Source organism: Oreochromis niloticus, linkage group LG6 (genome assembly GCF_001858045.2).
Source record: "Oreochromis niloticus isolate F11D_XX linkage group LG6, O_niloticus_UMD_NMBU, whole genome shotgun sequence".
NCBI classification, from domain to species: Eukaryota; Metazoa; Chordata; class Actinopteri; order Cichliformes; family Cichlidae; genus Oreochromis; species Oreochromis niloticus.
The window spans coordinates 36486228-36508318 of record NC_031971.2 but is presented as its reverse complement, the minus strand read 5'-3'; the positions used below and the strand labels follow the sequence as shown (position 1 = coordinate 36508318).

The 22091-nt window shown below is 39.0% G+C and overlaps 1 protein-coding gene across 4 annotated transcripts in view; it reads left to right on the top strand.

Moving 5' to 3' along the window:
- Positions 1-3227: 3227 nt before the first annotated feature.
- The window catches only part of LOC100695222 (testis-expressed protein 2), a 33729-nt gene continuing 14865 nt past the window's right edge, over positions 3228-22091 (top strand). For 2 of the 4 annotated variants that reach the window (XM_005470046.4, XM_005470045.4), the window contains exons 1-3: positions 3294-3494; positions 4007-4098; positions 20032-21550. In XM_005470046.4, coding sequence (XP_005470103.1) covers positions 20045-21550 — 1506 coding nt within the window. In that variant the 5' untranslated portion in view covers positions 3294-3494; positions 4007-4098; positions 20032-20044. Of the gene's footprint in view, positions 3495-4006; positions 4099-20031; positions 21551-22091 lie in introns of all 4 variants that reach the window. The other 2 variants (XM_013273020.3, XR_001224676.3) reach the window with 2 other exon arrangements.

The following is a 22091-nucleotide window of genomic DNA, read 5'->3' as shown; positions in this document are numbered from 1 at the left end:
TTGTAACAACTTGAACTGTTTTTAATTTTCCCTGTCTTGAAACCATCTATTAAATTCTTGTAATTGAATGGAAAACTACTAGTGTATAAACTAGTGTATATGTGCAATTACTCAGAATTTTAAGGTGGATTTTCTTTGTTCATATTATAAACAAGTTCACCCTCTGCTGCTGCTTATCCATAACTACAGACAGCCTTCCATCATTACTGAAATTCTGTGGTAAGTTTAAAAAGTTGCATTTCATTTTGTTACCACATGAGGGCACTATAAGGAATCAGAAACGTAAGCCATGCATCATGTGGCTTTTTACAGTAACATCTTTGTAAAAAGAGATTTTTAAAAAAGGAACTTCTGAAACTTATCTTTGAAACTGAGACAAGCCTTGGTCTTAGATCTGGGTTATTGTTAAGCTGTATATAGGTGTGTTCAAAACCCTGATACACACATCACAGTCATTAGCTGCTTATCAGATGTGTCTTTAGTGTTCTGTCAAAGTTTTTGCTCTTGAGACTGCGGTAACTGGGGAAATGCGTATACAGCATCTATATATAACACAAACAGGACATGTGGCAAAACACAGAGACAAAGTGAATGGTTATTTCCACAGAGATTATCTTGTGCTTGTATAAATACATGTACACACAGGAACACTTTTATATCTTCCCTGTGAAAACATGCATGCAGATAATTATGCACGCACACAGTGATTCTACATTGTAAACCTATTTACAGTGTATGCAAGACAAAGTCACACCCATGGATGTAATCAAGCAGTAAAATGTTTACAGCTTTCTTCTAGCACTCAACACAACTTATTTCCAAATGTTACAAAAAAGTGAGGAGTGGGGGTGGTAGTGGCAGGGGTGTAACAGATGCTCTTTACAATATCAGCCTATTCTCCCCTGAGAGTACAGCAGATGCACACCCACAAACAGATCCACCAAGCAACTCTTAAATGATCTACAGCACTCCGCAGATCAATGAATATTGTCCTAAAACAAATGCACGACATACATCTTCAAACAATAAAAAAAAAACAAGAACAGCTTCCCGCTCTATCTTATTACTGCTACCTCAGAAAAAAAAGGAACAACGCTTCATGAGAACTGAAGGTAGGAGGAAGATTGCTCTGTTTGCATTTGCTTTTTATTGTGGCCATTTGCACCTACCTCCACTGAGACTGAAAGTGCACGGCTGCAACCTCAAAAAGGAAGTAGGCGAGGTCTATTTTGACACCAACCATGCTTCAAAATATATTCCAAGAGGTGCTGTTTTGAAGTTTCATTTTACACATATTTAGGTGCTGGAGAACAGAAGGAAGACAGTGAAATAATTTCATGATTTAATAGGGTTTTTTTGTATTATTATGATCTTGTTGAGTTAACTGTTTCCATGGACACTACTGGACTATTCTTCAAAACCCTGATTAAACGGATATTTGTGGATTTATACAAGCTGGCTGAACTTTTGAACCACAAGATATAAAAAAAATAAACCTTGAGGAACTGAGACTGAGGTATTGTTCAAGACGCCTAAATATACTGCTGGATGCTAGATCGCTCAGAGTGCACGGTGTGACAATGCCTGTGATTGTACTAGAGGCCAGAGACTTCACCAGTCCACTTTTCCTGGTGCGCACATTGGAAGTCCTAACAACCTGCACAGCATTCAGTCTTGCGGCCTCTGTGGAATATAATACCACAACTTGGAACAGAACCTTTAGGATCTTCTGTATGTTCATCTGGTGCTTCTTCTTCACCATTACCCTGCTCATCCACATCCTGAGCATCATCCAGTTTCACAGTCTTATCCGAGTATCCTGGAAGAACTTAACTATGACGGTGGCAGTGTTGGGGGCACTGATGACTTTCAGTACATCTGTGATTTTCTCTTGGATGTTGACGGATCATAAGGGGGAACTACCACGTCCTGTGGCGGCTGCAGTGGCCTCAGGTCTCACCTTCCTGGCCTACACCTCAGAGTCAATTGTGCTCCGCACCCAAGCGCACGAGCAAAGAGGCTACATGAGCACCATGCCGGGTCTCCTCAAGATTATCCAGCTCTGGGGGGGCTGTATGATCATACCTCTGGTTGTGGAGATCGTCCATGAACTGAATAATGGAGTAGCATGGCAGCTATCGGTCTCCGGTGTGTCATATGGTGTCTGCATCCTCATGTCTCTAATTACACTGGTGGTTATACTAGGTGACTTTGCTGGGCGATGTCTTCTGCCTTTTGACAGATTTTTGGCTGGCTTCTCCCTAATTGGAGTATTGCTCTACATGTTGGCCACAGTGATTTGTTTTACCAAGATACTGCAGCTGAATGAAAACAAAAACCCCATAACAAAACAGCTGGTTATTATGGAAACCGTTATATCCAGTATTACACTATTAGCTTACACAGTGGATCTCGCTTTCTCCATCAAACTGTTGTGTGACAGGGGTCGTATGTGAAGGTCCTCATATATTGTGTGCAAAGTGTTCTGAAGGGTGTAATATGGGAAAATAACATGTTGAATGTATGATAATTATAATGAACTTCCTAAACAGTTACTCGTGATGCTTAACAAATCAAACTGTAAATGAGTTATTCAGAATAAACAGTCTAAAAAAGAAAATTAACCCAAAGGCATTCAGACTAATAATAAAATTGTTTCCAATGTAACTGATACATGAAAGACTAATTATTTTCTTTTTATTACATACCTTAACACAACCTGCAGTACCATCAGTTTAATGGGGCCAGTTGCCAGTTGCTAACACTAGATGGCAACACGACATTAGCAGAGTACCACTATTTAAATCACAGGAGGGAACTTTTAACTGTACATTACACTGAATGTTTAGTTTCAGCTGGTGTCAGCTGCGCCTTTTTGTGAAGATAAAAACTGCTGTAAATCACATCCTTCTTTAATGCATTTAGCACTTAAATACTAATTAGATGCCACTGTTATTCACACACTTAGATTTGTTTTTAACTGGTTAGCCTGCACACAGGACTCCCGTGGGCAAAAGAAAAGATGGATTTGCTTTCTTTTTCTTTCATGATAATCTACAAAGGATCCTGAGTTTATTTCAATTTTGCAATTTTCCAAGATAAGCCAAAAAAAAAAAACTGTACACTACTGTTACAGACTTATTTACATTTTACACTGTTTACCTTACACATCTGCCTCACCAGCTCAGGCCTACAAAGCAGCTCTATCAAAACATCGATTGGCTATCCCAAACCACATTCAATGGAGTTATCCGGCTGCTCGGTTTCGATTACTCTGGCCTCCCATGACTCCAGCGTTTTTTTTTTTCATTCTTCTTTAAGGAACTAAGTGCAGTTGAGTCGTTGTCAACAGGGTGAGGGAGAAGACTGGTCGAAATAAGTTGGTACGTGGAACTGAATACACACTCATTACTGTGCGTGAATCTTTGGAGCCCGTTTGGAAGTTTTGCGTTTATTCGTGTGTGTCCAGGCGAACATGAAGGCTCCCGCAAACGGTAAGCTATCATTGCGAAACAAATTTTTCCAGTTTGGTGAAATAAGCTCGTCTAAAAACAGACTTGGGAACAAATTCGGGATTCAGTTTTTAACAGGAAAACTCTCCTTTTCCGTCCAGTCATTCTTTATGGTTTGATATTAAATCACGTTTGGGCTAATGGCAGTGAAAATAAGTGTGAGTTAATGCTGTCGTGTGCTAGTTGTCTTACTTGCATCACAAGACAGTCTGGTTTCACTGGTCCGTGTAAGGTCCTCTGTTAACGCTGAAAAAATTAATATTATGACCACGTTAGCACCCATATTAGTCCATATAATACCTCCCAGCATCATCCTCATGCTAACTCCTACTGTCAAAGCCTATATTTTGCCATATGGTTATATTCCATTCACAAATGGCTACCAGTTAAAAGCTGAGCCACCAAGAACACACTCCCTTTATATTTTAGGTTTCTGTGTTTATATTTTTTACAACCATAATTATCTTTGACCCTTTAATTCTTGTGTTTCTCAGAAGCCCCATGAGCACCATGGACATGTGATACTTGACTCTGCTCTAGGCAGATGCAAGTCCCAGGCTGGATTGAATGGCACTGAGGATACAAGGTAAGCACTTAGCCAGTAAATTTGGACTCATTATTGATCGGTTTCCTGAGCTACAAATGACCTCAGTGGGGCCAAAGTCTAGATGGAAAGAGGAAAGCTTAAGAGCGAGTGTGTGTGGAGGATAGGAAGGACAAACATAGCTCTGAGTGGTGAAGAACTGAGTAGTATTACAGAACAGCTGGTATTCACAGAATAGGTATCAGATAAAACCTCTGAGTTAGAAGCAGGCCTCAGGTATTGGTTACCTGAAGGAAAAGGGGAAACGTGTGTTTGTCTTACCACATAGGATTAAAGTGCCGGGATTCCCCACTTTTTCATTCACAAAACTGAACATGTTGTCACAAAACCAGATGATTGGTAGCACCGTGGTCCTCAAAAGCCTTGAGCGAGCACGGAGTCTTGCTTGATATTCAAACATACAAACATAAGAGATGATCCCAAGGCTCCATTCTAAAGCTGTGACGTTAAATTTACATTTAAGCAAATGCTTTTAAAAGCAGATAGTTTAAGTTGAGTTTTACCATTTATTTTTTTTTAAATTTTGTTTGGATTTATTTATTTTTGTTTTGACTTACGGTTATATTTAAAAACAATTTCTTAGACTTGCAGTGCATAATATTTTCTTCTCATTTAACTGGTTTACCCGTCACCATAGATTGTATATAAAAACGGATGTAGCCCATCGTCATGTTGCTCCTTGGTTAGCCCCAAGCTGACCATTTTCTTGCCTTCATTTTAGTGTTTTGACAAGGCGAGGTGGAGCAGGTTCAAAAACTGAGTGATACCACAGTAACTTCCCAGTCACATGGTAAAGCAGACAAAAAGACTGTAAACTTCTGTTCACATTAACTACTTTATCCAATCTGAAGAGTGCAAAAATATATTGGCTTCACTTTTTAAACAAGAAACTTACTTCCATCTTTTGTGTACAGTCTGTGCTCCTCTCAGTGGTCTCTACAGGTTATATGAGAACAATACTATTTTTGTCAAGTAGCCACTGCTCATACTAAAAGAAACACTAGTGCTGCATAGTGTTACAAGGAATAAGATTTCACTTGTTGTCATCCAAACTACTTTATGGAGCTTATTGTTTTGGTGCTCAATAAGCTTCAAGTCATGTAGTCATTATTTTTAGATGACTAAAGCTGCTGCTTGGGTATTCAAAGCAATACCCACAGGCTGTGGTAAAAGCCTGCACACCAGAACATGTTTCTTTTTCCTTTAATCACATGTTCAGTTTCAGGTTTAATGCAAGTAATCCAATGATGCTATCTTCTTTAGGCTTCCACTTCTTTAAACTTGCATTGTTCTCTTTTGCAGGTTGTTCCTTAACTGCCACATTGTCATATAGTAGATCTTAAATAAAGCGTAGCAGTTAGCTGTGTTGGTGAGCCAGTTATTCACGATAATTCACAGTGGAATTTGACTTTAAGATTTGCATGAGGCTGTTCTAAAAGAGCTCGAGTAATGCAGCTAGACTCCTGCTGACTTCAGTTAAGCCTGCTTCAAGGTGGCAAAAAAAGTGAACGTTAAGGTCTCTCTTCCTGGTCGGGTATTTAGGCAGTTATGCAAATCCATTAACTCTGTAGTCATAATGCTTATGTTGATTTTTGCGGTCATCATGTTATAATGTTCATATTTCTGTATAAGAAGTGGAACCCATTCAAGATGTAACTAAAGAATAAGAAAGTAGATGTAAAACATTTTGGTTTTAACACATGAAAAGTTTGGTCCGATGCAGGCTGTCATTCTCAGAAATGTTTTTTATTGTATTTGTTTCTGGTAAGGATATATGTAACGGATATGGTCGTGTCTGAATCAGAGTTAATACAGTTTTTTTTTCTGATTTAATTCATTTCAGCCAATTTTCAAAATTGGTATTTCTCATTTCATTTTATTTTTTTTTATTAGAAAATTTCATGTATTGAAGTTTTATTATTTTATTGGTAGTTTTAGATTTTTTTAATGTATTATAATATGGGATGTACTTGTATGATTTAAGAATAATTTCAGAATATAATTATTATAAAGTATTTTGTCAGGGCAGTCGGTTAGGTCATTCATGCTTATGTTCTCAGTAAATATGTGCACCAAAGCCTCTTCATGCTTTACGTAAAAGGCTAAAGCTAAAGACACTTTTTCTTTATTTTCATTCATTTCGTGACTACAGATTACTTTTCATCTCTCTAAACTCTAGTTTTTGTTTCTTTTAACTGTGCCTTTTAGTTTTAGCTAAATTTAATAACCTAAAAAGCTGATTCTGTTCATCTGAACGTAGCGTTTCCTGTGGGGGAAACGTCTGCCACTCGTCTAAGTGACTTCTTCAGTAAATCACTTTGATGAATGACTTACTGAATAAGTAATAACAGTGGCCTGAATATCAGAAATGTAGAAAAATTTCAGTGTAAACATGAGAGAGGCATCCACAGCCACAACCTGTGACGTTTTGTTTTTTGTTTGTTTTTAAAGCCTACATGGAATAAAGTTGGGTGCTTTGTATCCTAAGCCTGATTTGGCACATGTCAGCAAACACATTAAAAGCCGCTCAGACCTCGGCGGCACAGACAGCACCTGTAGGAGGAATAAATTTATGCTGAAAGTGCTGAAACTAAAGGACAGGATGTGGTTGAAAGGATACAGAGAGAAAGGTGTCATTTTGCCAGCCAAAGGAGAAGTAAAAGCTGCCTTAACACCTGTGAGCGACAGAACGAGGCTTAGGGTTTGAGCATGTCTGCAGCATATCTAAATGATTTGGATCACGTTTTCATTTCCTGTCTCAGAATGCATGTCACAAATAAAACTGCCAAATGAAAGACGTTCAAAATGGAAGCCTTTTCCACATGTATGCCCAAACCAGAAATCTGTACCGACTGGTAAAACGCACACCAACTGGTTTGTGTTGTGGATGTTTTACTTTCCGAGCCAAACATGTTCTGCTGCTGTTGTAATGCAGTAAAACAAGTAGTGGCTGTGTTTCTTTATCACGTCCTTAGTGTTGTGTTGTTCCTCTAATAGAGGTTGACTTATTCATTTTTCACTGTGAGACAAAGAGCATGTGCTGCTCATATGTACCTGCACCCTGGTGACTCTACACCTGTTCATAGCTTTGAGTCACTTTCTTGTCTTCCAAGTTCTCAGCAGGCCAAATCTATTTTTGAACATCAGGAATATTTGTTTTTTATTTTTCTTACATCCAATTTGTCTTCAGCTGAGATGTAGACACATTTTTTTTTTTTTTTAAATAAAACTTTAATTTTTAAATAGGTAAAACAAAACAGACACTGAGTGAAATGAAATAAACTTTTAGGAAGACAAAAAGGTTTTTGGGTGAAAGGTAAGCAAACTTTTTTTTATTTTTTGTTGTTTTTCTGTGTGGCTTGTGATTGATTTTCTGCATACATGTTTATGTCCTGGCCCTCACCAGAATTAAAGATAATTTATGTATCATACACAAAATAACCCCGATGTGTTCCAAGACAGCTGCCAAGTGGCAGGAAGTTTATTGGTAGCATTTGTACCTACAAAGCCTTGAAGAAGACAGATGATTGGGTGTTAACATGACAAAATATTGACATGAAATTATTGTACTTAGGCTATGTGGGGCAGTTTTACACGGGGTACACTCTCTCATTGTGATTTACAGCTTTCTCAGTTAAACAATGAGTGAGTGAAGGCCTCTGTTAAAGGAAACCACAGACTGAAAAAAACAAAACGGTTCATACTTCTCCAGCTATTTTATGCATGCATGCATTTTATCCATGCCTTAGAATTATGATGTCTCATTAACTTTTAACTTTTTAGCTCAGTTTTCTTTTCACTTCCTCTGTTGAGTCTTAACATTTGTTTTTAAAGTCACTTACATTCAAGGAAAGGTTAGATTATGTGTTTGGCATTTACCTGCTACAGTTCAAGTTGGAGTCAAGTAGCTTTAAACAGTAATAATGTCAGTAAATGTTCTCTCAGAGTTACACACAGTCAGGCATGTTTGGTTATGTTCCCCTACTAAACAATGGAAAACAATGTTTATTCAAAACACAGCTCAGCGAGAACTCACATTCAGTACTGCCCTCATTGATACATCCGCCAAGTTTAAAGTGAAGAACAGTCGTTGAGCTGGGCGACAAACAAATAGAGAGAGAGAGATTTCTCAAATGAATAAGATACAATTTAATTTAAAGATAGGCTATCTACTTAAATGAAAAGAAACATGAAAGTGTTTCTCCATGAACATTGGCCCAGATTTTTAATAGTTTGTAATCTTTACAACAATATAAAAGGCAATAAGCCGAGCCCATTGTCACATGTGAGTGTGCTGTTACAGGCAACTTTTTTTTTTTTTTCTGTTATCAGATCAATTTCTAGGGCTTTGTTGAGCTTAAAGAATTCCAGATAGGGGTGTGATTTGTTGATTTTTATACAAGTCCATTGAGACTTCAGTAGATAAGAGTGATGTTGATCAGGAACATAATGGTAGTTTCCATGGCAGGGCAACTATACTGTACGACAGAGTATTAGAGCCACATTAACATAAAAACATGATGTTGATTATTTTGAGAATAAAGTCAAAATTTTGAGATTCAAAGTTAAAGAAAAGTCTGAATAATATTCTGGGGAAAAAAGTCGAAATGTGAAGATTACCATTGTTTCAAGACAAACTGCCACATTTGCAAAATGCCTTGTTTAGAAGAGTTAGTGAAACAAACTGATTGGCTGTCTTGTGATACAACATACACCCTCTTTATCGCATGAGGGTTTAACCACTGATAACCTTGCATCTGTGCACTGCCAGCCATTTCACTTTGTACGAATCCACTCTGAGTTTGTGTGTTGTTTTTTTTTCTTTTGTTGGTTGTTTTTTGTTTTGTTTTTTGACCAGACTAGGCTTTCTGCATCATGTTGTCAACGTCCACATACTCATCACCACAATTAATTAGAATTACAAATTTAATCTCAAAATTTTGACTTTATTCTTGAAGTGATCAATAATATTTTTTTCTTAATGTAGCCCTAATACTTTTTAAAAAAAATGATAAACTACCTAACAATTAAATCTCTGTTGGCATTAACTTTAGCTCTTTCCTATAGTAAAGCCAGGAACCTTTGTAAGCTCCGTCATCTTTGACGCGGGTGCCAGCAGACGCCTTAAACAGGTGCTGCTCCCTTACTGGAATAACGGCCATTACTGGGACATCAGGAGAATGTGTCACACTATCAGCCATCGGTGATTTCAGGCGCTGCCTCACTTGTGCTCTGCTTGCACAGTATTCAACACTCAGTTCACTGCTGCCATCATAATAATCACCTCTGTTACCAGAGGAGAGAGAGACAGGCAAGGTAGGCGGCAGGGAGGTGTTTAAATATAGCTTTTCTAAAAATATTTCTCACTTGGAACTGAGGCAAATTCACAAAGCTGCAGGCAACAGATTGTATGAGAGCAAAAATCAGAGAGATTTCTGAGAATCTGTGAATTTATTTACAGTTTTAATGTCAGCCCAGAGGAGCAGCACAGCTTTATTTCATAAGATTAAAGCCACTCCTTTGCAGTTTCAAGCAGTCATGTGCTATTTCAGTCTCCAATGAGCTGCTCTCACAGTTTCACAATGTGGTCTTTTGTCATTACAGTTTGGCTGGGACATGCTTTGCCTAATTCCTATTGCTTTGACTAGCACTGAAAAATACACGATTACAGCATTCCCGGCTTTTACTAAAGTTTCTATTTCTGTTAATGCTGGTTCTGCAAGTGGGCAACAGTTAAAGTGTCTGTTCAGAGGGAAAATTTTCTTCTTCTTTTTTTTTTTTTTACCACACTATTTTACATTTTCTATTAATTGCATTAAATGTTGGAAATCATTTAAAATCATTAGTGTTTTATTGATTAAATGTGCAGCTGTGCAATCTGTAATCCTTAGTTTGTTTCATCTTTTATTCGCTTGTGAAGTGGCTTCTCAGCAACGTTTGATGTCTCACGTGGGCCTCAGAAGCTCACTGTTATGGAATTGTATTAAGTAGCATGAAATTTAATTACTGCAGACAGATTAGCTGCCTTTTACAGTTGTGGTGGATGGAATCAGAAGCAGGAAAAACCCACAGTCCCAGTTTACAGAGGGGAGAAAAAAAACTCCTCAGGGATGCTTTTCAAGCTTTAAAATGATCTTAAACTCTGAGAAATTATCAGTTTTTCAGCCATCGTTTGGGAAAATTATTGAAAATGTGATGTTGACATTTGGCAAGGATTTGTGCTGAGTCCTGAGGAGACCTATGCCATTATTACTTAATCAGTTTTCTCAGAACTAAGCACTAGGTCAGGGTCCTATGAAAAGAGCCCTTTGCCTTAACGGCATTTGTGCAAAACATGATGTGGTTTTCCTCTTCAGCAATAAAACTGTAATCCTCATACTCTAATCGGTGTCTCACTTTTTACAGGAAGAGCTGCCCGTGTGACTCGCTGCTTCAGGGTTATTGCTTAGTAGCTAAAAAAGGTTAAGAGCAGCAAAAGCTTTAAAACTACTTAAAGTGCTGTAGGTCACAAATGTTTAGTTTACACTGAAAGAATAAAAGATGACATGTCTCCTGTGGGATTGGGCCTGTAGCTGAACGAGGCTCTGTGACTGGAGCAGAGGTGGATCTGTTAGCATTTTGTCACCGCTGCTGCCAAGAAGCTCATTCAAAAATAATGAGGGCTTGTTGATGAGCTTAAGCAGTTAAGTGAGTAGTGCATTATTTAGCAGGAACAACTGGCATGGTTTGAAATACATTGGAGCAAGTATAAATTGGATTTGAAGTGCTTTGTTTGTGAATCATGAAAATAGTGTTTTGTCTGGGTAGATGTGGTTGTGTAACGCCGGGGTCGCTGTGCTCTGAAAACCTGCTGTTGGTCTTTTTCTTTGCCTTTCTCTCTGTTTGTTGCTGAAAACAGGCTTCTTTTCTTTTCTTTTTATTTTTTTTAACTTCCTAGTCTCGGTAGACTGACCGTCACATGCTCTTCATGAGTCTTCGTGCTCTTTCACTGTATTGATCCATAACACCAAGCTATTGCGTGCAATAATTGAGCAATCATGATGGCTATTTGGAAACCAGTGCCAACTGTCATAAAAACGTCTGCATATTTGCAAAGAAAGATGGGAAAATGTAATTAGTTGTATGAAATAATTTCTTGTTTCTGTAGTTATAAAAGTTGGTTGGTCACTTAGTTTTATATTAAAACCTTGGCAGTCTATATTGAAGCTATATACTGAAGTTTTATTATACTGTCGTTATAAAGCTTAGACTTTTGAGCATTTGAGTCTACTTGCTTAAAAATATAATCAGGAAGCAAACTGTTTAAATGGGACCCTTTTATCAGCCAGTCTAAACCTGACGTCCTGTGGAGCAGGTGTGCAGGATAAGTTAACATTAAATGTGCACTGCTTAGCAATACTGCCTCAGAAAAAAAGGTTTAGGCTTCAAACTTTGTGTTCTTCCTGTACATGTGTGGTTTCTACAGATTTGCATGTTGGGTTGATGGTGAGACAACTAAAGCCCTTAATGTGCACACAAATTCTGTGTGAATGGGTTACTTAGATGTGCTATGTAAATTCCCAAGTGTCTGACGGAATATATAAATAACCAAATTAAAACTGTAGTTAATATAGTTTTAATTTGGTGATCAGAAACTTGCCTCTTCAGTTTCATCATGCATTATGATTGCACACTGCATGAGTAGTAATCACAGCCACAGTCATGCTAACGTTTATAGTGTATATGGTATATTTTTTCAAAGCATGGCACATACTCTCTGATGATAAAGTGCCATCATGGAACAGAAAATTTGCACCTGGAGGGAGTTTAGCAGAGGGTGAAATCAGATATAATTTATGGACGTCATATTTCACACACTACTGATTTCTGGGTTTTAATCAGGGCCAATGAGTGAGTGTTGCATTAGAATTTAAAGAAACCTCGCTCATAACAATAATAATAATAATAATGATGGATTGCATTTATATAGCGCTTTTCTAGGCACCCAAAGCGCTTTACAATTCCACTATTCATTCACTCTCACATTCACACACTGGTGGAGGCAAGCTACAGTTGTAGCCACAGCTGCCCTGGGGCAGACTGACAGAAGCGAGGCTGCCATATTGCGCCATTGGCCAGTAGGCAGTAGGGTAAAGTGTCTTGCCCCAAGGACACAATGACCAGGACAGAGAGAGCAGGGGGATCGAACCGGCAACCTTCCGGTTACAGATGAGCCACGGTCACCCGTTTCACAGCAGTGACGAGTGAGGCCTGACAGTGCAGGATAAAAGAGCACACTGACCTTCAGATATCAATGGCAATCATTTTTTGTCATTACTTTATGCTGGTTGTGTGATTTCAGTGGCTTTAGCTGGCAGAGGAGTGCTCAGAGAGGGCTGGTACCTGCAGTGATCCCAGTGCCTAACATTTCAGTCCGTGCCTGTCGCACCAGTTCCTCAACATTCTTCAGAACAGTTTCTGTTTTGTTGGACTGCTATTGTTTGTCTCCAGCACTTGGAGTGACTCCATGTTGTTGTTTAGAGTAGGTTTTTGTTAATTGTGTTGTTATTCCCATACCCCACTTTTTAGCGATGGAAACAAAGGCTGCCTCATTTTAAAGAAATAACTTTTGTAGAACGCTGCCCATATTAAACAAGGCCAAAGTTTTGAAACAAAAAGGTGTTTGTGGAAACCAAGAGCTCAGGCTTTAGACTGCTCTAAACGCACCATTTTAAAGATTTATTAGTTTGTACAGATTTGAGAGTAAAAACAATGTCAGTGATAGCACATGTCCCTGATATGGGCATCTCAGGTAGACGTGCACAGAAACCCCGCCCACCCACTGTTCAGATGCTTTGCTGAATAAAGTTGGATTAAAAGGAGCTAAAATGTCTTGTTTTAGATTAACTGAGGAGCTGTACCAAGACAAATCTAAAGAAGAATCATTTTGAATTTGCGATCATACAAAGCTACTCTAAACGAAAGTTTAAAATACAAATATGGAGATGGAAATGAGGAGAATAGACCCACTTTAAAATCATTTAGCCCTTGATCACACTGTCTTTGAGGGCGGGGCAATTCGGTCATAAAGATTTATGAAACTGGATCTAGGTTAGAGAGAGATTCATGTGGCGCAACACATAATTATCAGCCACTGCCATTTATGAATGTCTTCTTTGCCAGGAAGCTGGAGGCAGTCAACAAGGTAAACATTGGGTATTAAATCAGTCCATCCCGATCCTCCCACACCAATGTTATATTATGTGCATCTGTGAGTATTTAGGCGTCCTTTAAGAGTCGGAATTATGTCAATTTTGTCATTGAAAGTTAAACCTAAAGCCCCGTGTGGATACCCATGTAACCTTCAGCTTGTTGACATGACCGCACAGCCACAGATAAGAACAGTTATTTGTCTGTGGTTTCTGCAGCTGTCCTTTTCTGCGTCAGAAATGGAGTAAAATCTCAGCCTTTGTTCAATCACTCAAATATTCATACACAATGAAGAAATACATTTCTTATACATTACAATCAAGCTGATCATGGGAGCCCAACCTCTTTTAAAGCAGTCACTAGAAGTGAAACCGAACCATGTAACAGGTTGGATTGGACAGGAAACATTTTGGATTGTAACGTCGCTGATCAATAATGAGTTTCCAGGACAGAGCGGCGAGGTAGACTTTCTACCTTTCTCTTTCACTGGCTAAATCTTTGGATATGTCAATGAGGATTTGCTGGGCTACTGTTTTATATATGCTAATGCAATGTGGGGGGGGCTTCTGCTTCTTTACCCCTCACCCATAAAAGGCTGACTGAGAGTTGAAGAATGAAGTGACAAAGGACTTTCAAATTGACGCCATAGCTGTGTCTACTTAAAATATCGGACAAATTCGAATCTCAGTGACGTCAAGGTCAGAGGTCAAGTTTTCTTAAAATCTTTTGAATGCGATAAAACAAGAAGGAAGTCACTTAGGATTTTGTAATTGATACCTTAGGTCAGGAGCAGGTGTCCTGCAGGTTTTAGATATCACCCTGGGTCAGCATCAAATGATTGGTTCATTACGAGGCCTCTGGGGAACTTCAAGACATGTCGAGGAGGTAATTTAGCCATTTAAATCAGCTGTGTTGGATCAAGCACACATCTAAAACCTGCAGAACACTGGCCCTTAAGGTATTTATTTATTTTAGTGCCATCTATGAGTTATATACCATGCCAGATGTGTTGAGGCTGGTATTTGATTCTGTCTGAGTTTGTGTTTGTTAAAGGCTGTTGAAGATATAACTGATTTTTCTACATATTTGGTCTAAGAAACACAAGTTATGATCTTAGCAGAAGACACGGTGCCACAGTAGTTTTCTATTGTTATACTCACTGCAATATTCAGAAAGCTTTTGTTTTAACTTGAGCCACATCAGTGCCATACTACTCTGCTTGATGACTGCTCTTCTACTCTGTTCTTCTCTCCTCTGTCTGTGGAAATATGTACAAAATCAGGGCACAAGAATCAGAACCATAGAGGCAAGTTATTGAGCAGACTTGCACCTTCACATATTACTGTGATTGGAGAAAGCTTATAGAGGTACAGGGAGCCATTCTCTAGAAATGAGTTCAGTCATTTCTCCTATTTCAACATTAGTTTTATTATCTGCCACAAAAAATTAGGCATAAAATGTGTGTGCAGCTATTAGATGTCTGTACCCATTACTTATTGTTTCTGCAATGTTGACATTAGTGTTTATGGGGTGTGACACTTTCCTTAGCTGTGAGTGTCGGCACTGGGAAAGCTATTAACTCTGCAAATAAACAGCTGGATTTAAAGCGGGACTACTTCTAATCCCTTCCCTGGCAACTTGAAAGTGTTCTGGGATTTCATTATGCCTCCTACTGGTGTGTTTTGCCGTTGTAGTTTCATCTCCATCCCTTAGCAAGCGTCATCTTAATGCTGCTGATTATCTGAAACAGTGGAGCATGACATTTGAGATTCTCTGAGGGGGTTGGCTTCTGGTGCTGTTCTGCCAGAGAGCATCAGGCACGGTGACTTGCAAAAATACTCTTGTAGTGAAGTTACTGATCTGCAATCAGTGGAAATGCTCAGAAAAATCATTTTCAGTCTTGTTTTCTTTCTCATATGCCATAGAAGCAATTTACTTAAATGTTCGATTTACGTTGATTAATTATAACTCAATTACAAATTAGTGGTTCTGAGAAAAGTGAACAGTTGACCATGTCTTGGGAAAACATTGTTTGAGAAAATGATGTCCATCATGTGCCGGATCATACTGATCATCGGGGGGGAAGAAAACACGAGGGTCACGGGTGTTTCCACCATATTTTGGGTGTCAGACACATAATTAAAGAAGTGACAGAAATGTGAAAAATGAAAAAAGGGAACTTTAGGTCAAAATTCAAAACCTAGTCACTCCTTGTCATTCCTTGATGGTTTGTTGTTTGCTAAATATTTATTTATTCACTTTGAAAAATAGGGTGAAGGTGACGTTGCAGCAAACGAACACCCTGCAGTGTGTAGAAGTGAGAACATTAATCAGATTTTGTGCAGCACACTAAAGCTACAGAGTTCTGTATACTTGTACATTTTACTAGTCAGTTTTATTAATTAATTATTTTATTAGTTTTATGCTGTAATGTTTTAGTGGCTATGTCTCTGCAGTCTACACCATTAAACATTGTTTACTTTCGTAAGAAGTGTAGAACTGATCAAGAGACACTGCACATTTGTAGGACTGCCCTAAAGCGTATCCTGCTTTGTTCTTGTGGATCCTAATAGTCACTGTAATGTAACATCAGGTTGTTCGCAGTAAAACTAGCAGCTGAGATCATAAACTCATCATGAAAGTTTACTGAGGCCATAAAGGGAGGTAACAGAAGGTCATTTTTCCCACAGGCTTCTTTTGGCCATTAGAAAGAATGCAGAGTTAAGGCATTTGAAGACCCATAAGCCAGTGTTTTCCACTCTGTTGGTATCCACTGTGACCTTTAAACAGTCGGTGTTTGGCATTAAAAAGGTTTTATACTTTCTTTGCTTCTGTTTTGACTGATCTTTATTTGGAATAATCACACTTCACAAGATTATAATACGTATATATCGGTTGAAATATAAAACATTTTTGTTCCCCAAGTGCCAAGTATGACTTCTTTTGTTCTGGATTCACCTGGGTAACACTTTACGTTGGACAGTCTTTTTCTTTCTGGAAACCCAGAAGTTAGTGTATTAAATTATTAGCTGTAAAATAAATTCTAAAGCTGATAGAACCACAGTCTTATGAGTATAACAAATCAAACTGTGAATGTGTTGTAAGAAAGAGGTGAAGTAAGTGACACATGACATGTACCAGGGAGGCTTTTCTTCACTTCCTTACAGTCACATTAGCAGTTCCAGACATGCTGATGAAGCGTGATTTGAAGTTTTTGGTGAGGTCATGTTGGAGGCGGTCCTGTGCTTGGACACAGTGACTCATGTTACTATGATAACTGTCCCCATTAACAGAGCCAAAGTTCCTCAAGCATGACGGCGTATAAATAATGTTGAAAGGTATATTCTCGCTTTTATAGCCCTTCTCATGTTGGATCATTGATGAATTAATTATGCCATTTAACCCCAAAAAGAAGAAGAAAGATTTTATGGCACCAATTTTTTTTCATCATGTGACTCCATTTACAGCTTCACTTGGGGACTTCCCACATTTATTACTTTGACATTGTGAAATTTCTAGGTTCTGGTTGTGAACTTTCATTGAACTCAGTGGTCAGAAGTCAGGTAGTCTGACAGCAGCCCTCAGTTTTAACTGCGCTTGTTTATATTCCCTTATAAAATATATTCATTCACCATAATTTCACTTTCTTCAGCTTATTGTCCACACTGTATCAGTTAGGTCTGCCTGATACAACATCACCTATTTACTTGTCTTTATTTCCCTCAGTTCACCAGTCAGTTTAATGTTAGTTCATGATAGAATAAACACAGCAGTTATTCACATCTTTTTGTCCATTTTCACAAAAACTGTATAAAAACAGTAGTTGTTTATACCCTTTTTTATGGTTAACTGATTTGTGATAATAGTTTATGATGAATCTTAAATAATGCATTAAAGGAATTATGCTTACTATTGTAGAGTATAGGCTTACCTTTATTAAGCTCCTTGTTGCTGTCAGATGTTGCAGCATCCAAATAAATAAGACAAATGACACTAATAGTTAAGATTATGACAAGGATTATACTACAGTCAGTTGCCTCTCAGTATTATAGTCAGTACTGTGTGATATTTTTTTCCATAAATAAGGATACTAATCTTATTTTTACTGTATGTATTTTTTGTGTCTATTTTTATGTTAGCGTGATTTGTTTTCCTTTATTGGTACAGATTTTTGTGTGGTATAATATGAATGAAGCTACAGCACAGGAACTAAGGCGACGTCATTTTTCTCCAGTTCATTTTAAAAACACTAAACAAGCAAGGCTATGAATAGCCATTCAGTGCATGCGATAGCTCTGTGGAGCTTTTCTCCTTGCCAGTGTATGCTTGCTTTACAAAGAAGTGAGCTGTGAACATGTCCCTAATGAGTGCAAAACATGAGGGTTAATGAGGCTGGCTTGCTTCACCAATTAGCTTTATCAGCATCAGTGGCATTATTCATTCTTCACTGTCCACCAAGTCTGGACATTGGCTCAAGGAAAAGCTCTGGAGACACAAGACAAACAGGAATCTCCATGGTTGCCGTGTACAGATACAGCCTCTGATGGACAGGCCAATCATAAATATGAAAATATACAGCACAGGCCCACTTTTCTTTTCTTTTTTTTAAGCTGTTTGTTTGTTTGTTACATTTCCATAGTGCTCGATTAGGAAGTAGAACCAGCTTTCAAATCTGACCCAAACAAGTACATAGTTACCCACTATCAATAATTCTAATGTGTTGCTGGCAAAAACTTCCAGGTCCTTAGAGTCTTGTATGGCAAAATGAAATTCATGTCCAGCTGGCAGTCTAATGAAATGGCCTCATTGTGTTGCTGCTGACTGAAGGCTGTCTAACTGGGGGCAGAGGTGGCTGGCAGACTGCCTGACTGGGTAACAAGCTCACTCGTGACCCATGTGACAATGAGTGGTCAAGTTGAGTCTGTAAATGAGTGAGCCAACATTCATTCCACCTCTGTCATCCAGACAAAGCACAAGGACGCCAGTGCCAAATGTCAACAGGATATTACCATAATTCTGTTTTGACTACCAGAGGATGTAAGCAAAGAGACAGCAGTTAGACTGACAAGTCACTGTATCAATTTTTAATCATTAATTCCAGTGTTAATTGCAAATTGTGTGTCAGTGTTGTCATTTGACTTTTGTCATAAGCCACATACAAAGTTTTGAATAGCAACAAGGAAGTGTGTTGGTAATAAAAAAACATCTCTACAGTGGATTCTTTTTACTATAACAACCTTGTTTTATGTTACACTAGGCCTAAAGCCATAAGTTCTGACATATGGAAACCTGAAAATTGATCCATGACTTCGATAAAGCTGCCATCCTGATTCTCTCGAACGCCCAGTCCTTGAAACTGCCAAGGACAAATACAGTTAAACTGGTAATTTCCCTTGGTGGGCAATTTGGTTGCAAGGCAATACAATGCTGCAGTTGCATATACTTGTTTGTTTTTGTTCAGTTTATTCCGATCATGTATTCAGAAGGACATTTTAGAACAAAAGAAAGAAAAGAAATTCTATATAAAATCAGGCAAAGTAAGCTCCAATATCGCTTCACCTATTCTTATTCGGTTACATATCAAAATACTGTTTCAACACCAGCTGTCCTTTGATGGGCACGACCCTCCTCCCCCGAGCTTCCACCTTCTTTGAGAGCTTTTGACCATATGCCACATAGCGGCAGCCTGGGTTCAAGTCCGATTCACGCCCTTTGCTGTGTGTCTTCCCCTTCTCTCCTCACTTTCCTGTCTATTTTCACTGCTCTCTTTATCCAGTATACGCAAAACTGCGAAGATTTCAGGGCTGAATTGGTGGTAGCGGTAATTTGGTCATCCAGATATAAAGTCTCAGTATAGACCCTGGTTTCATTTACTCTCATAAATTAGCCATTTTGACTCATCTGCCTTCAAACAAGCTTTCTTCTTATTGGTTAGCCCTTACAAACGGAAGGTTAGAACAGTCGATGGGTCGGGACCAAACCTGTAAGTGTACAAAAATCAGATTTGGGATTTTAGGGATAGGACATCATGCAGGTTTAAAAGTAGGGAAGAATAGACTCTGAATGATAATTTAAGATGCCTGATTGCCTCTCAAGTCTGACATAACAAAACTGATTGAGCCATAAACACCTTTTCTTTCTTTCCTTTTTCTTGGAACACCCACACAGTCATAGATATAGACGCACATTTTCTATATCTATGCTTGCAATGCAATGCTGATCGCATGAAGCTTGATCAGGACTATCTGGAGGTTCACATTGTCTCCCAGCTTTTAGTCCCCGTCATTGCTGGTGTTCAGACTACTCAGTGGGATTTGCTGATGCACTGACAAGGAAGACTTCCCACTGTGGAATAATACCCCCTATGTGTGTGCGTGCCCTTTTAAATGGCTTTCGCATGGATTTGAAGATTTGTATTGTCATATTGCATAACTTTAATATGGTCATCTCATGCACACAGCTCTGACTGTAAGCATGGATTCTACACCCACCCACTTTTTAAGCATTCTGTTTATGAGTTTAAGTGTCAGTCAAATTAACAAAGCTGTGCTTAAAGAAAGAAGAGCTAAAACAGCTTGATACTTAATGAGCGTTTGTATCAAGACCATCTTTGCTGATTTATCTTGGAAAAATTTCCAACATTTTTCCATTTATTACTATTATTAATTGTTTAATGGACTGACTGTTCCTGCTGTAGTGTAGTGAAATCTCTTTTCCTTCTTTCAGTGGGAGCATTGAGATGACCAGCCGGCATCCTGGCCATGGAGAGAGTACTCACTCCACGGATAAACAGCCACCTGCCTTCACGCCCAGGCTCCATGTCCAGCGGCCTCTGTCAAAGGAGAACATTACCATCCACTTCTCAACCCTTGGGAAGGAGGAAGAGGAGGAGGAAGAAGAGCTATACTGTACAACTGTCTCCACTCCCTCAGCTGCCATGTATGACTCTGATATCGTGACAGCCTTAGAAGCAAGTGAGGAGATGTTTGATGGGGTGCCATCAGCCTCTGCAGCTGGAGCTGGTGTTATTCCTGAAACATCCAGACTTTCTTCCCCTTCAAGACATCACACTATCAATTCTCCCGCTCAGACTCTGTCTTCAGCCTCAACTTCAAACTCCTCTCCTACAAAATCTTTGAGCTTTCCCTCCAGTGACAAACCTTTTCTAAGCCTAGTGAAGTCCATCTCCTCTGATGCCGAGTCACGTGATGGGGTTTCCTCTATTCCCACACCATCAGTAAGGCGCAGGCATCTCATGAAGACTCTCGTTAAATCTTTGTCTTCAGACACATCCCAGGATTCGTCCTCTTCGTCAGCTTCCTACCGTCTTCCAGAATCCCGCCTTAACCTGCAACTCTTTAAGCAATTTGCTCAGTCCCGGATGTCATCTGCTGTCATGTCATCAGCTAGTGATTCTAAAACTGCCCCCTCCTCACCGTTGACATCACCAGATAACCGCAGCTTCTTCAAAGTCTCAGAAGTGGAGGCACGAATTGAAGACACCAAACGCCGTCTGTCGGAGGCAATTTCTGAACCGCTTCAGCTGCTGAGTAAGATCATGGATGAAAAGAGTGGCAACTTAGTTGGCAGCAGCATTTACCGGCCCAAAGTACTTTCTGCCAGTGCCACAGAACTGTCAAGTCTTGGTTCTATCAACGGTCAAATGGAGACCAACAATAATTACTGCATTAAGGAGGAAGAAGGAACTGATTGGGAGGATGAAAGCCCGAGCAGACAGGCCTCTGCTTCAGCAGAATCCCCTCTGAGCACTGCCTTTGCCACTAAAAGTCCCAGCAAATCATCTTTGCTTTTCATGTCTGCTCTAGCGAAGCAGGAAGAAGAGGAGTATTGCATTCTGTCCAATGAGGAATTTGAGACTTGTACGGACACAGAAGGTGATGGTGTTGATAAAACTGATATTACTGGAACCGGTAGTCTAACTAAAGTGCCACTAAGTGGTAGTACTGAACCCTGCAGCGAGGATGAATCTGAATATATTGAGCCCCTACCTAGTGTTCCATACTATACTCTCATCATCCTTACTGTACTCCTCTATGGGTGTTTTATATTGCCTCTGCCTAGTTATATTGGAGGAGTGCTGCTTGGGATTGAGCTGGGATTCCTTTTAGCTATTGGTTTTGTGTGGCTGGCAGGACCAAAACGTTCTGGAGGGAACAACATGGGACGGCATGGAAAGCTGCTCGATGTGACCAAGTTGGACATTAAGGAACCAGATATCTATAAGGTTAGTGAAACGTTTTCAACAGGGAGGAGCTAACATGGCTTATTTCAGACAAACTTCAAATCACATAATCTACATTTATCGACATATTTTCTTTTCTTCAGGTAAGATTTGTACATAGTTACAACAGCTGTGCTATTTAAAATCATTTTTTTCTTCTTGACAACAAAGCGAAAAAGCAGCAAATAAACTTAGAGAAGTATCCTAGGAGAACTATATCCAGATCAATTTAAAAGCCCACCACAGGAAGTGAATATAACAAGCTGTTTATAAGTTGAAAAGATGGTGGTTAGGACACACGGTTCATGGAGATACTCGGGTAACCTTTTCAGTCACTGTAGAAATATGTTCCATAGGTGTAGTTTACTCCATTTTCCAGGTACAGTCGTTGATTTTTGTCTGTTTGTGGCACCAAAAACATTTTTCTTCATATATGAATTCTGGAAAGAATATACAGTGTATGAGGACAGCAATAGCTTTTCTGGTAAAACTATTTTGCAACACAGTCCTTAAATATAATCAACTCCATGTAAAATCAGTATAT